Raw genomic sequence first — 15,139 nt, forward strand, 5'->3', positions numbered from 1 at the left:
CCATGACATCAGAGTGCACAACAGGGCCAACATGGTGAACACACCACTCCAAAGGCAACTCGGGTGCGGACGTGACCGACACCTACTCATCAGCCTCACCATCGACGTCGGTGAAGTCCAGATCTTCCTCTGAAAACACAAGCAAGGGTGAGTACAATGTATTCTATAAGTCCTAACCTTGCACTACATCAAGGGATATAAGTACATGCATATGGTATACTAAGGGTAAACCTGTAAGGTTAACTTTTGTAGAAAAACCGAGTTTACACATGCAAAGGGTTCATTTCCATAAGGCGGATTTTGTGAAAACATTATGTTATCATTATTAAATGAAGGGGGTTTCGGTCGTGGTGGAAAATCGCCATGGCCCAAGTTTTAATGTTATCGGACACTCCATCCGCAGCAACTCATGGCACACTATCAGACCTATTTCTCAAAAACGGGCACATCTTGCCCACTCACATTCCAAAAAAACACGCAACCCATGGTAGTTGTTGTGACCGAACCATAGTTTGTCTATGACCGTGGACACAGTTATTCAAATGGTATTATCTCTGCAGAGTGATATACTTTACCCACAAGCTGAGTTTGACAACAAACAACTGTCGTGGCAGTGCGACTCAACAAAGACATTACCTACCACAACATCATCCCACTAGCCACCTACGGGAACTAACCAGGGTTCCTGACCTTTACTAGGCAATTTTAGTAGAAAGCTATTTGGATCCAGAGCAGGGATTTCAATTTTGTTTTACAATTTTTTTCGTTCATCGGCGAAAAGACCGAAATTCACAAAATTTCGCCAAAATTTTGGTCATTTTTCGTCCTCTGTTCCGTGGTCCCACATGTCAGTGAAAGAAAATTCTGAAATAAAATATTTCGTTCACCATCGAAATTACCGAAATTCGTGAAATTTTAGCAAAATTTTCGAAATTTCGGCGAAATTTTAATCCTGAATCCAGAGTACTACATGACGCAACAGTTCTCGGAGAAGAGTGACGTGTACAACTTTGGCGTCGTCATGCTAGAGATACTGAGTGGCAAGCTGCCCATATCGAAGGGCAAATACATTATCCGGGAATTCAGGATGGCCATAGACCCCAACGACCACGAGTAATACGGCCTGCAGGACATCATCAACCCAGCCATCCATGACGCTGCACATACTGCCAGGTTCAGGAGGTTTGTGCAGATGGCCATGGAGTGTGCGGAGGAGTCGGCCTCGAGGCAGCCCACGATGAGCTTAGTGGTGAAGGAGATCGAGGCGATGCTGCACAATGAGGGGCTGAGCTTGGGCAGTTCATTCGTCACAGAATTCAAGCACGTGGGGGCCACTACATCGCACCCGTACACGGCTCACTCTAACAGCATCAGCAGCATAGTGGAGGAACCGTCCCACCCTGAGACTAAGCACTGTGAGCCGTAGGACTGCTTAGGGCCTGTTTGGTAGAGCTCTGATTCTGTAGTGAGAGTGATTCTGTAGTGGAAGTAGAGTAGGAGTGATTTTGTTTGTAAAATCGTTTGGTATGCTAGTGGTGAAAGTGATTTCTGAGAAAATATTGTGTTGAAATTGAGGAAAATTAGTCGAGAATCAGGTGAAAACTAGTTTTTTCAGCTCCCACCTCGTTATACAAAACGGGAAGTGATTCCCGTGCGGAATCACTCCCCGACCAGCCTGTTTGGCAGCGCTGGGAGCGATTCCAGCGCGGAATCAGCTCCCAGAGCTCTACTAAACGAGACCTTAGTTTGTTGCTATATTCGCACCCATTTGTTGTGCGAAGCACTAGTTTACTTTATCCTTGTACTAAGTATTTTTTTTTTTCCTAAGGATTTCGAACTACAATTGCACGCAGAATTCCAAAACCACAACTACATTGGCTTCTGATGAACCCAAGGTGGACGGGAACTCTCTGTGGCATCAATAAAGCATGAATAAATTGACGATATGCCACCAAATAACTGATTAATTTATAATATAAAATTTATTGTGAGAATGACACGTGATACATATAAAAAAACATATCAAGTTATTCAGTGGTAAATTATAGAATTTCTCGGCGTTCGGCAAACGGATGGATCGAAACTTCTCTAAATTCCTACTATTTCCTTCTAGTAGATAGCATAAACGCAGAATCTAATTGCTGGAGCGCTTGATTTCTAAACCGTTGGCGAACTAGGGCAGGGGTTTAATAAGCGCGAAACGAGAGGGAGGGGAAATGCAGGCGAATCTGGCCGTGCGCGCACGCCGAACGTGTAGCGGACGGCCGTGCCCGTGCGCTCTCCTCTCGACTCTGTCGGATCGACTCTCCTCCTATCTCACCAGCCTACGCCGACGCCGCTGCTGCATTCGCCTCCTCCACCTTCACTCTCTTCTCCGGCTTCCCTCCGCTCCGCTCCGTGACAGCTTGGGTGCGGAAGGCTGGGCCGGGCTAAAGAGGCCTCTGGGAGGGATGTGAAGGCCAGGCCGTCGGGCCGTAACCGTTTCGTTTCACGCCCACGGCCACGCGCCAACTTGGCGGCCAATACGACCGGACCCAGGCCAGATCACCGAACCGCAGCAGGGCATGCAAGAACGGGTCAAGAATAGAGCAACCGGTGGAGGATAGGCAGCCAGATCGCCGGTGCCGAAGCGAGCGGAGGCGCGGGCAAGCCGGGAGGGCATTTGCCGTTGGGAGCAAACCACCTCGGCACGGACAGCGCGCGCACCGCTCCTTCCAATGGCCGCTCGACCAATATAAGCTTGCACCTGCCCGCCTCCCCGTCCCCACTCCCTCTGCCCGCCCCCGCCACCGGCCGGATGGCGCGTCACCTGACCGTCTGAGGAAGCTAGCTACTATCGATCCAAAGGGTGTGCGTAGGAGAGGTCCCCCACGAGCGTGGAATGGTCCGGCCGACGATGACGATGCGCGGTGCCTCCGCCGCGCTGCTCGTTCTGGCCCTCGTCGCCATGGTTTGCGCCGAGGACCCGTACCATTTCTTCGAGTGGAAGGTGACGTACGGGACGAAGACCATCATGGGGGTGCCGCAGAAGGTTATCCTCATCAACGACATGTTCCCGGGCCCCACCATCAATTGCACCTCCAACAACAACATCGTCATCAATGTCTTCAACATGCTCGACCAGCCGCTCCTCTTCACCTGGTACGGGATCTCGTGCCTACGAAAGAGACAGAAATAAGAAATGAATGGAGAGATGTTTTTGTTTCGATGGACTTGCTGGCCGTTTTGCTTCAATTGATCGATATGATGGATCTTTGGGTGTTGCAGGCACGGGATCCAGCAGAGGAAGAACTCGTGGCAGGACGGCATGGCGGGCACCATGTGCCCGATCAAGCCCAACACCAACTTCACGTACCACTGGCAGCCCAAGGACCAGATCGGCAGCTTCTTCTACTTCCCCAGCCTTGGCATGCAGCGCTCGGCGGGCGGCTACGGGCTCATCAGCGTGCACAGCCGTGACCTGATCCCCGTGCCCTTCGACCGCCCGGCCGACGACTTCCCCGTCCTCGTCGGCGACTGGTACACAAAGGACCATACCGTCCTGGCCAAGAACCTCGACGCCGGCAAGAGCATCGGCCGCCCCGCCGGCCTCATCATCAACGGCAAGAACGAGAAGGACGCCTCGAACCCGCCCATGTACAATGTCGAGGCCGGCAAGACCTACCGCTTCCGCGTCTGCAACGTCGGCATCAAGGCGTCCCTCAACGTCCGCATCCAGAGCCACATCCTCAAGCTCGTCGAGATGGAGGGCTCCCACACCGTGCAGAACACCTACGACTCGCTCGACGTCCACATCGGCCAGTGCCTGTCCTTCCTCGTCACCGCCGACCAGAAGCCCGGCAACTACTTCCTAGTGGCGTCCACCCGGTTTATCAAGGAGGTCAGCACCATCACCGCCGTGATCCGCTACGCCGGCTCCAACACCCCACCGTCGCCCAAGCTGCCGGAGAGCCCAAGCGGTTGGGCCTGGTCGATCAACCAGTGGAGGTCCTTCCGGTGGAACCTGACGGCGAGCGCGGCGCGGCCCAATCCGCAGGGGTCCTACCACTACGGCCAGATCAACATCACCCGCACCATCAAGATCTCGGCGAGCCGCGGCAAGGTCGACGGCAAGGTCCGGTACGGCCTTAACGGCGTGTCGCACGTCGACGCCGAGACGCCCCTCAAGCTCGCCGAGTACTTCAACGCCACCGACGGTGTGTTCAAGTACAACCTCATCGGCGACGTGCCCCCCGCCTCGGGCTCGGCACTCAAGCTCGCCCCCAACGTCATCAGCACCGAGTTCCGCACATTCATCGAGGTGGTCTTCGAGAACCCCGAGAAGAGCATCGACTCCTTCCACCTCAACGGCTACGCCTTCTTCGCCGCCGGGTAAGTATTCCATATCGACGTGCAAGGGCCGGCAAGCGAGCGCTTGACCTGACCGATCGGTGGGAACGTGCAGCATGGGGCCAGGGACATGGACGCCGCAGAGCCGGAAGACGTACAACCTCCTCGACACGGTGAGCCGGCACACGATCCAGGTTTACCCGAGGTCGTGGACGGCGATCATGCTCACGTTCGACAACGCGGGCATGTGGAACCTGCGGTCCAACATCTGGGAGCGGCACTACCTCGGCCAGCAGCTGTACGTGAGCGTCGTCTCGCCGGGGCGGTCGCTCAGGGACGAGTACAACATGCCCGAGACCAGCCTCCGCTGCGGCAAGGTCGTCGGCCTGCCGATGCCGCCGTCCTACAAAGCCGCATAAACCCATCGGTTCGCTTCACGATGGCCCGCGAGCGCGCGCACGGTGCTGTACACAAAAAGAACGAGATGGAAGAGAGTTTCCCGGCCGTTTTCTTTTCTGTCCCCACGTCTATTCTTCTCGTCCGGTTAAACTTTGCTCCCGAGGAATAAGTTAAACTTCATGTGGGCACCAGTCATCAGGGGCGAGGATGGGAATTACAGGCGAGGAGAAAGAATCGGCATACGAGCTCGTCCAGACGCCCTCTCGAATCATTGTAGTAGGAGTTAACTTTAATTGTCTGATATATGTAAGTCTATCCAATAAGTCCCTTCAGACGAAACTTATTATTGTTCTGTGTTATGTTTGTACATGCATATATCTCCTGATTCAATTTTGATGTTTCTCTTTCGATTTTATTTTTTGGGTTCGGCGTAACTTTGTAAGTTGATATATGGATCAATCAATAGATTGTAATCACAACATGAGTTCTGGTTGAGGAAAAATGGTGCTCGGCAGAAATATTTAGCAATAGGGCATGTCTGTTCTTGCTGCGTTTTTTCTTTCCAAAAAAAAAATTATCTATACTTCTATACTCATATATAATTCTCATCGGTTGTGATGGAAACGGACAATCTTCACCGTTCATCTAATTTGATCAAACAGTCATCGTGCAAAATAGAATCATGTTTCTCCTTTCAAAAATATATTTAACGTCTCATTATTTGTCTTCCGTAATTAGATGTTCGTTATTTGTTTTCCATATATTTTAAAAATACATTCAACCTTTTATTATTTGTCTTTCATATTTTTTCGGATTGCTATATACTGAATTGATGTCACATGTATAACGAGTGTGCAATTATTAGTGGGTTGTGGTTTCCGAGAAGTTAATTCTCCAAAACTGTGAATACTTGGCATACTAGCTTTTGGAATAAGTGTGCAATGTGTGTAATACCTTCTAATATCAACCTATGAACATTATTCCTCGGGATTTGCAGAAGCATCTCCAGATCAAATTATGGATTCTATAGTTAGGCCTTGTTTGATTTAGATTCTTTTGGCTTTTACTACCGAGAAGCAGAAAACTGAATCAAACAATCCATTTCTAAAAATAGCTTTTGGGAAACAAAAAGATGTCATTATTACTAAAAATCATAAGTTGATCTGGATGAGCTTTTGTAACTTCCGATGAATGATATTCTGAGGGGTATTATATATATTATATATTTCATCTGCATCAAAAACCAATTTAAAAGCAACTTTTATATAAACAACTCTTAGAAAAACTTAAGGCCATCTCCAACAGAAACTCTAAAAATTTATCCTCTATAACACTATTACAGCATCTTCTATTTTTTCTATCTCCAATAACTACTTTATTTCCTAACTTACATTACTCTCCTCCTTCCCTCGGGCCCACACGCATACTCTAGCTACAGTGTGTGCGGGATCCTGTTCTTGGCCACAAATTTGCCGATCCCTATTTTCATCCCGCATACTGTAGCAGTGAAAAAGCAGGTTTGGAGTAGCTATTGGAGAGAAATACGGGAATCATAATCGATAAAAGTATCGAGCACAGTATTTTGTGGATGGTTTGCCGACTCCGTTGGAGTTGGCCTAACCCAACCAAACATGCCTTTATATTAGGAGAGGTAACTTTAGATTCCGAGAGTCTATATAGTTTTGCGATACAACTATGGTTGAGTGCATCCTTAATTGACGCAAAAGGCCGGAAGTTTAGTTTTACATTACAACTTCATTATATATATATATATATATATATATATATATATATACACACACACACACATACTTTTTAACCGTACTATACTTTTACCATACAACTTCTTAGGTCAGTAGTTCTGTAATAGTTTACAATTTACATGTAGCTTTACAAAATTTACTGTTAAGAATGTAATGCTAGACCCAATTGTTGGGGAGTTGGGATGGACTGAAAACAAGTACACTTTCTGCAAATCCGAAATCATTGGATCTAGTCTCTACCCTATCAAACAAACCTGAATATAGAGTATGTTTATCTTTGTAGAAGCTATTTGCCTTGTATTTTGCTTTGTAATAGTTTGGACGCGTACGCTTTGTGTCGGTTCTTGAAGAAATAAGGGGAATCACCTTCCGGTGTGGTGGACTCATGGTAGTACGATTCCATTCATCGGAATTCAAATTATTGTTCCAACTACTTACACACACGTGTGCTCTCAACGGTGAAAAATGTAGACGTGCGAAAGACCGATAGGAGCGCATTGGCTGCTATGTGTAATGGTGCGTATGTGCATCGCCTTGTAATGAGAAGAGAACCGGAAGAAAAAAAAAAGACAAAAAGAGAAGAATCTCACGTAGCTGAATCCGTCGGGCCTTCCGCCGTTCCATCCAAGCTACCGAAGGTCACGGGGGTCCAGTGCTCCAACTGGGCCCATGTCGCGGTCACAGAACTGCTCGTGCGCTTCTTTCTGTTCTCCAGTATCCAAGCCGCAGATCTCAAGAAGGGATATTATCCAAACCGCAGTCTGCAGAGGGGAGCGACTTCCATTCCAGTCAGCTAAACGCGCGCGACTGTCGCTGTCTGATGAATCCAAGCTGAAACGGAGCAACGATTTGGATTCCGCGAAAGCGATGGTCGCTTGCGGCAGCATCGGTAACTTCGTGCACGATGAGGACACCGCTCCGACGCAGTAGCTTCGTGTCATCGTCCGGCCAATAGACGAAGGGGGTCGCTCGCTCGCTGGTCCGCCGCCGCCATTTCGTTCAAGGATTGTGGATGGCAGAGTCGATCCTCTGCCAGACACGATGGCCGCCGGCTGCCGGGGGCATCAGGTATTCGACGACCATGCGCTCCTAGTTTTTCTTCTCCACCAACTTTTAAGAGATTCAGGCACGCCTGCACAGTGGAAGAACGTCATGGGCTACATGATCTAAGCCTGTTTGCGACTCCTTTTGCAGCTTGTGGACATAGACAAAGACTGGAATACTGGACAGTGCAAGTCTTTCAGAAAGACTAAAAAAACCGCACAAGCAACTCCTCTGTGGTTGGATCAGAAAATTTGAAGCTTAAGAGCATGCTACTTCGACAAGAAATTGTTTATTTCCTCGAGTGCTTGTTTCCCTTGCTCTCTTGTCAGATGTGACCCAAAGAGTCCACAACTCATGTGAGCATACGAGTTTCGTGCTTCAGTGTAGACTGCACAGGACATCTGTTCGCACCACGACTACGCAGCCATGGTTACAATGGTCTTAACACGTGGTAATTACTTCAAAAATTTAATATGGATCCCCCGGATTCCCTTTCAAAGTACGTTTCTAAAGACACGTGATCAAATAGAAAGCCCCAGCTAGTGTCGTTTTGCTGGAAATTAACACCGACAAATACTGGCAGAGCGGACGCCATGGCAGTACTCCAACTCCAAGTTTCCAACAGGCGGTACAATACAGATTCACCAGAGAATTTTGACCACCAAATATAAGAGCTTTCATCGTGCCAACCAAAAGGACTAGAAAGCTAATTAGTCACAAGAAAATAGTTCTATATTAGCAGAGACTGCAGAGTTACACAGCTCTCGGTAGTGGGTAAGCGTCTGGTCATACAAATTAGCTTGCCTTTCAACTATCAGGTGCTTGTGCTTCAGCATTGCTACAAAAAGGATTGTGCTGACCTACACATTTGCATAGGAGAAGACCGCAAAGAAGGTCCTAAAGGAAGGAAGTAGGTCTATCTCACAAGTGCAAGAAACACCGGTTACGTTTGCTAGTAGTGCTTTCTTGATATTACTCCAAGAGAATGAGAAGTAACGAGGCAATGGTGAATTGTTGTCATTTGTGAATGGACAACTCATGGAGATGAGCGATGTCAGGGTTGGAAGAGTGGCTTGTACCGCACACCTTCTCCAAAGGATCCTTGCAGCACCTCTGGAGTTCCAGGTACCTGTCCAGGTTGTAATTCTGTCTCTGAATCAACTTCCTCTGCCGAGACTCGAACATTCTCTCCATGAAGTCTCGGTAGGTTGGGTCCCTTGATGTGATGAGGAAGTACGCGTACCCCACAACCAGGCCCGTTGTAGTTGTGAAGAATGTGATGGGCTCCATGACATCCCAAGAGAACTCCCAGAACGTGAGCCTGAAGAAGAGACCCACCTGGGTGATCAAAAAGCCCAGACCAGACCAGAGGATTCGCCGGACTTGCTTGTGTGCGAGCTTGTTGATCTCTTCCAACTGTGTCTGGAGCTGCTTGAGCTCCTCTTTCCTTGGATCACTCTCAGGTGTCAGTGCAAGGGGCATAGCTTTACGTACAAGATCCACAATCTATATAAGACAAGAGGAATCAGTATGTGCCAGTGTTAACTATAAGCTAATGACATGTAACTGCTTTATGTAAGACCACAAGACATCATCCGCAACTATACTGATAATACTCAATGCAGAAATTTAAAGTGGGTTTTCAGCATATGCCACAGTCCTAATTTGTGTTCCAGTTTGCTACACCATGTATCACTGAAACATTCGATGTCACTGAGACATGGAATGGCAATATCCTGAAAAATCATCTTACACCGTGGCATATCATAAGAAACGCCAACTTAAAAATAACGAAAAATTGCGCAAGAAGATATGCAAGACTGTCACATACAAACGTTTCAAACATAAAAAGTGGAAACCCAATGGAAACTAAACATGGTTTAAGAATATGTTACAAGATCTTTCGTGAAACTACCTGCTTTTATTCCAAATATTCAATAACTGAGAGGAATTTCAGCTTGCCCCAAGGCTCCAAATTGTAACATCACGTGACACAAGGAGGCTTGGTTAAGGAATGCATTACTGAACAAACTGAGAGTTAACAAAGTAATACATTGCTATTATGAGAATTCCTTGAAGTCGTAAACAAGAACATAGAATAAGCATTGTGAAAAGCGACCAACTTTCAAGCAAACCACTTTTCTTCATACCCACCAAAGATTTTGCTATCAAACGACGAACTTTATGCATTGTAGACTGGCAGCGCGATACACAAAACAAGTAGTCTAGATAATGGACAATGCATCCTGTACCACAAAAGTCACTCGACAAAGGTAGAAACAAGATAGATGCAGTGTGAAGGTACAATGACCCTCGACCCATCCTGTACGAGACCGAAAGGTCAGGGCAAAGGAAAGTGGTAGAAAAGGATAAGGCATCCAATATGCTTTATTCGCGAAAGAATTCCTCCCCATGAAAGAAAACCGGGAGGATGGATTTTGCACTGGTGCGGCCGGCGTGGGCACCCGAGAGGCGCACGCGGTGAGCCACCAGCCACCAGCCCACCACCACCTAGGGGCCGTATCCAAAAGCAAGTATATCACTTTTTTCCCTAGAAAGTGCCACCTGCAAGTCGGTTGCTTCTGGTCTAAACAGTACGGCCACGAGCTCACGATGATTTCCAAGGCCAGTCCCGATCAACAAGTTCAACGGACGGCACAAAATGCACGATGGATCTAACTGTGGGCTTTGGTTCCACCTAACCATTAGCTTGCCATCGAATGGTACGCGCAGTTCTAACAAGTGAATCTATATTCTATGGGCCATTGGTATGATGATGCAACATTGGACCACGTCTTGTACTTCCACTTGTACTCGCAGGAAGCTGGCCAAACTCTTCAGGTCACGGGACCAAATTTTACAGGATTTTATTCAGAAAGATCTTATGAAACCTTTCCATACTATTTGTGCATATTGTGAGTCATATAAAATTTGCTTCCTCATGTCACCATCTGAACCCAATGGAACAAGGGTACACGGATATGTGCCCTCAGCGCCCGTGGCCTGACCCGTGTCGACCAAATTCTCCAATGGGCCAAACGAATTCTTCATTGCCTTCTTGGTTGCATCGAAAATGCCTTCACACGAGAGCAAACGACGAACAAACGGGTCGAACACCAAAATAGAATCGGAAAGCCCCGACGAATCGCCGGGAGAAACCGAGCCGCGAACCCAACGAACCAAGCCGACGAGGGAGGGAGGAGAGAGCGGCAATGAGATCTGACCTTGTCGGGTTGTAGGTAGACCTTGTCGCGGAAGAGCAGCACGACGCCGGCCTCGTCCAGCGCGCCCGCGAGAGCGGCGGCCTCGGCGCGCGTCCGGGCCGCGCCGGCCTCCTCGCACGCGCGCAGCAGGTCCGCGTACGGGATCACCTCCCCGTCCCCTAGCCGCCGCTTGAGCGCCTCCACGTTGGCCAGCCGCATCAGCCGCCTCGCCTCCGCCGCCGTCACCTCCACCTCCACCTCCCCGTCCTTCCCCGCGGCCGCCTCCGCCGCCGGGAGAGACGCGTAGCTGCAGCGGCGCTGGAGGGCGTATGGCGGCGGGGGGCACCGGCGGGAAGCGGCGGCGCCGCGCCCGGCCGCCGAGGCCGAGGCCGAGGCGGCGCGGAGGAGGGAGCGGGAGACGCGCCACATTGACATCGGTCAGTCTCTGCCTCTCGACCGCTCTCTGATGCTGCGTGTGGTGGGTGGAGCAGAGAGGAAGGAGAGATAAGGGGGAGGATGCGGTCAAATCAGGAGGAGGGAAGGAGCGGGAAGTACGGAGAGGAGGAAGAGCGAGGGGAAGGCGAAGAAGAGGTGAGGCACGGAGGCCGCGTTATTTTTGGAGACGTGGTTTCTGGGTCGCTTCCTGTGCACAAAAAAAGGCAGCGGCGCGTTGGTTTTTGGAGGCTGGTTGCTTGGGCTAACGATGAAAGCAAGTCATCTTGAGTAGCTACTTTAAATTTTTATTTTTAAAAATATTATTATAATATTTTTTATTTTTTTATCTCTAACAACTACCCTATTTACTACTACTCTTTTTCTTCAGATCCCGCTGTCAAACTGAACATACTGCTACAGTGTTGCTACAGTACCCGGCCGACTTTTCTTGCCTCGAACCCATTGCCAGCTCCAGGAACAGTACCGCTACAGTGTTACGCGTGCTACAGTAACCCCGCAAATATACAGTCATGATTTTCAATGGTACAGTACCCTAACCCAGTGCCACAGTACTCCCCGCAAAAAGTATTGTAGAACTAGATACAGCAATTTTAGAGCACTGTTGGAGTTGATCTAACTATGATTTACACTGTTCATAAAGGTGGACAAGTACAAGACTCTGTAAGCAAAAGCTATCATCTATCTTGCCGAACCGAACTAATTATTTTAGTATATGTCATTTTGAATAGGATATTATAAGGAAAGAAAAAGAAAATAAGATAAATGTATAAATGGATGTGTTTGGATGTTAAAATAACCTCTAGTAGTGTCAGTAAACAAAACGATTTTTGTGTGATGTAAGCATCTCTCCCTAGTCGAATTTCTTTTAAAAAATAATCATTAAAATATCTTATTTAGAACGGTTCCCCTTTTATATGAATTTGCAAACTCATAACTATTGAACACATTATTTCATCCAGAAAAGTATGGATTTCATCGATTCAAAATCGTATCATTGTAGGGATTCTATTGTGTGTGTGTGGGGGGAGGGGTCGCCATATGGATCCCGACGCCTATGGCTCCGCTAGCCTATGTATGTGGGCCACTAGCCTCGGAGCTAGTTAGTGAAAGAAATATGTTTTTCACCAAAAAGTTAAACAAAATATGTCTTTCACCGAAGTAGTCATTTTAGTTCAACAACACTTGTCAGTGAAAAAAATATGTCTTCCACCAATAAGTTGTGATGAGAACCAACTCATTATAGTGGCTCAAGCTTAGGAAAGAAGTGGAAAGTACATGAGTGTCTAGAATGATCAGGAAATCTGTTCATTGGCCCTGTGTGTCTATGATCTGTATTTGTATTGTTTTTAAGAGTAAGTATACAAGTGTGCCTAGTGGTCTTCATCTTCTGTGGCATTCTACCTCTCTTAGTGCTTCTTACCGTTCGATCCTCACAGACGGCACCAGCTGTTAGTGAAAGAAATATGTCTTCCACTAACAAGGTGCAACGTGAATCAACTCACCGGAGTGGCTCAAGCTCAAGGAAGAAGTGAAGAGGACAGAAGTGTCTAGAGTGATCAGGAAATCTGTTCCTTGGCACCGTGTGCTTATGGTCTATATTTATATTTCTTTTCAAAGAGTAAGTGTACAAGCCTATCCTTACGAGAGTCATGATACAAGTTGCCATTATACTACTGAGACCTAGGACCAATCTAATAAAATATAACCCAAGCACATATCAAAATATCAAACATCCTAATGGCCTCCTCTAAAATCGGTGGATGCTGTGGCGACAAGTGGCCACATCGTTTGGTCAGTCGGTGCTGGTCTTGTCCAGCATGCTAGGGTGATCACCACTTGCATCGGGTGTTAGGGCGGCCACCATTGTACCAACATTAATCACCGATCACATCGTGGTCGATCACATGACTGGTGGGCCCATCCCGCTGGTCGTACCGGGCCCACCGTCCCTTCCTAAGCCTTCGAGGGTCCGAGGGTCCGGAGGGGTTTTGAGCATGATCGTCTCCGGACTAGGTTGACAGAGTCAGGGTATCGGGGGTTCTCGATGACTATCCTCACAACACTCAAATCATATATATGTCACTTCGAAATAGGATATTATCAGGAAAGAAAAAGAAAATACGATAAATGTATAAATGTGTGTGCTTGTATGTTAAAATAACCGCTAGTAGTGTCATTAAATAAAACAATTTTTGTGTGATGTAAGCGTTTCTCCCTAGTCGAGTTTCTTTTAAAAAAGAATTATTAAAACATCTTATTTAGAAGGGTTCCCCTTACTATGAATTTGCAAACTCATAACTATTAAACACATTATTTCGTACCGAAAAGTATGGATTTCATCAATTCAAAATCGTGCCCTTGTAGGGATTCTATTGTGGTGCGTGTCAATGTAAAATATGACAAGCAGGAAAGTACATGGAGTAGCGCAACACTGTTTGGAGTTCGTGACGACCAGAAATCAGAAAGATTCGAATCCGGAATTTGTTCCGGGACACGTTCCAAGCGCAGGAAAAAGGAATAAGAAAGCTCATCGGCCGTCGCGGGCTTAGCCGGGACGTGGCGAGCTGTCGAGCTGACCCCAAATCCGAAAAAGGAAGAACCGTGGTCTCGTTCTGGACCCATCCTTCAATTGTCGGAAAGAAACATAGACCGAGCGCTAGCTCAGATGGCAAAGGCGTGCGCCCGAGCCCGCCCGTACTCGAGCAAAGCTCAAAGCGGGTGCTCACGGAGTTTTTCTTCGTAGTTGTTGCACCTAAGATTAATCTGTGTTATATTAAGTTACATACGATATATGCAGAGGCGGAGGTGGATGTATATATACTCACTTCTATCCAAAAATACTATTAAAATTAGTTTTGATAAACAGTAAAGAGCTATACGCCCTCTCTCCGACGGGATTTTGTACCTCCCAAGTGTGTATACGAGCCTACGCGTCTGTAGGTACATGGGTAATGTACCCTTAAAAAATTGTCGGAAAGAAACAACGGCACCGACGCCTTTGAGCCCACTCCGCGGTCGACACGGCCTGGACGCGGTGCCCGCTGCGCAGCACGAACAAAGCAACCTGACGCGACATGCACGCCCGACGAGCTGCACCAGCACTGCTGCTGCCACTTTGCCCCGAGACGAAAGGTTACCGCTGCCCCACTGTCATTGCCCTGACCCGAATTGGAAAAGAAAACCACCAGTCCACTGCCGTTTCAACCTGTGGTGCGCCACCAACCCCTGAGCCCTACGCCCCCAGTCACCTTTTCTCAAATCTAGCAACGGCAGATTTGTTTAGTCTCAACAGCAGCTAACGGATCATTATTTTACGGCCATATCCACGAATGCACGTGCAAGCTGCTCGTCAACACTGCCGACCAGGTAAAGAAATATTGATCGAGTCAGTTGCCCAGGCCGTTCCTACATATATTATGAGCGTTTTCAAGTTGCCACAGTGCCACTCACCCTGTGTGATGACTTAACAAGGTTGGTTCGTAATTTCTGGCGGGGATCCGAAAATGGGAGAAGACTGGCTCTCTTGGGATACGATGATCCAGCCAAAAGATCACGGCGGCATCGGCTCCCGAGACTTTCGTGCTTTTAACCAAGCCCTTTTGGCTAGACAGGCATGGTGTCTGATTGAGCATTTAGATAGTTTGTGTGCCCAAATTTTGAAAGTTAAATACGTCCCGAACTGCAGCCTCATCGATTCAGTTCCGGCGAGTGCATCATCCCCCTACGTGGCGTGCAATTGAGCATGGCCTCGACTTTCTGAAGAAGGGACTGATCTGGCGCATAGGTGATAAATTTGGATAAATTTATACATGTTTAAATTTAAATTAAATTAAATTAATATCACAAGAAATAATAACAATACATATAAGTATGATGATACGAGTGCTTATAATAGGCATAATATGTTGGCATGCCGTAAAGAATATCCCTCTCTAATAGCCAAAA

General features: G+C 47.7%; 2 protein-coding genes across 2 annotated transcripts; one reads left to right on the plus strand and one right to left on the minus strand.

The window, feature by feature from the left end:
- Positions 1–2,798: 2,798 nt before the first annotated feature.
- LOC133910135 (L-ascorbate oxidase homolog) lies at positions 2,799–5,104 on the plus strand. Its single transcript, XM_062352651.1, has 3 exons — positions 2,799–3,141; positions 3,268–4,371; positions 4,445–5,104. Exons 1-3 carry the CDS (start codon positions 2,882–2,884, stop codon positions 4,746–4,748), a joined length of 1,668 nt encoding a protein of 555 aa, XP_062208635.1. The 5' UTR covers positions 2,799–2,881; the 3' UTR covers positions 4,749–5,104.
- Positions 5,105–8,242: 3,138 nt separating this feature from the next.
- LOC133909002 (calcium uniporter protein 6, mitochondrial-like) lies at positions 8,243–11,384 on the minus strand. Its single transcript, XM_062351257.1, has 2 exons — positions 10,760–11,384; positions 8,243–9,041 (listed from the first exon to the last, which is right to left on the minus strand). The coding sequence occupies exons 1-2, from the start codon at positions 11,171–11,173 to the stop codon at positions 8,553–8,555; spliced, it is 903 nt and encodes a 300-aa protein (XP_062207241.1). The 5' UTR covers positions 11,174–11,384; the 3' UTR covers positions 8,243–8,552.
- Between the last annotated feature and the right edge of the window lie 3,755 nt (positions 11,385–15,139).

This window comes from Phragmites australis, chromosome 2 (assembly GCF_958298935.1).
Source record: "Phragmites australis chromosome 2, lpPhrAust1.1, whole genome shotgun sequence".
NCBI classification, from domain to species: domain Eukaryota; kingdom Viridiplantae; phylum Streptophyta; class Magnoliopsida; order Poales; family Poaceae; genus Phragmites; species Phragmites australis.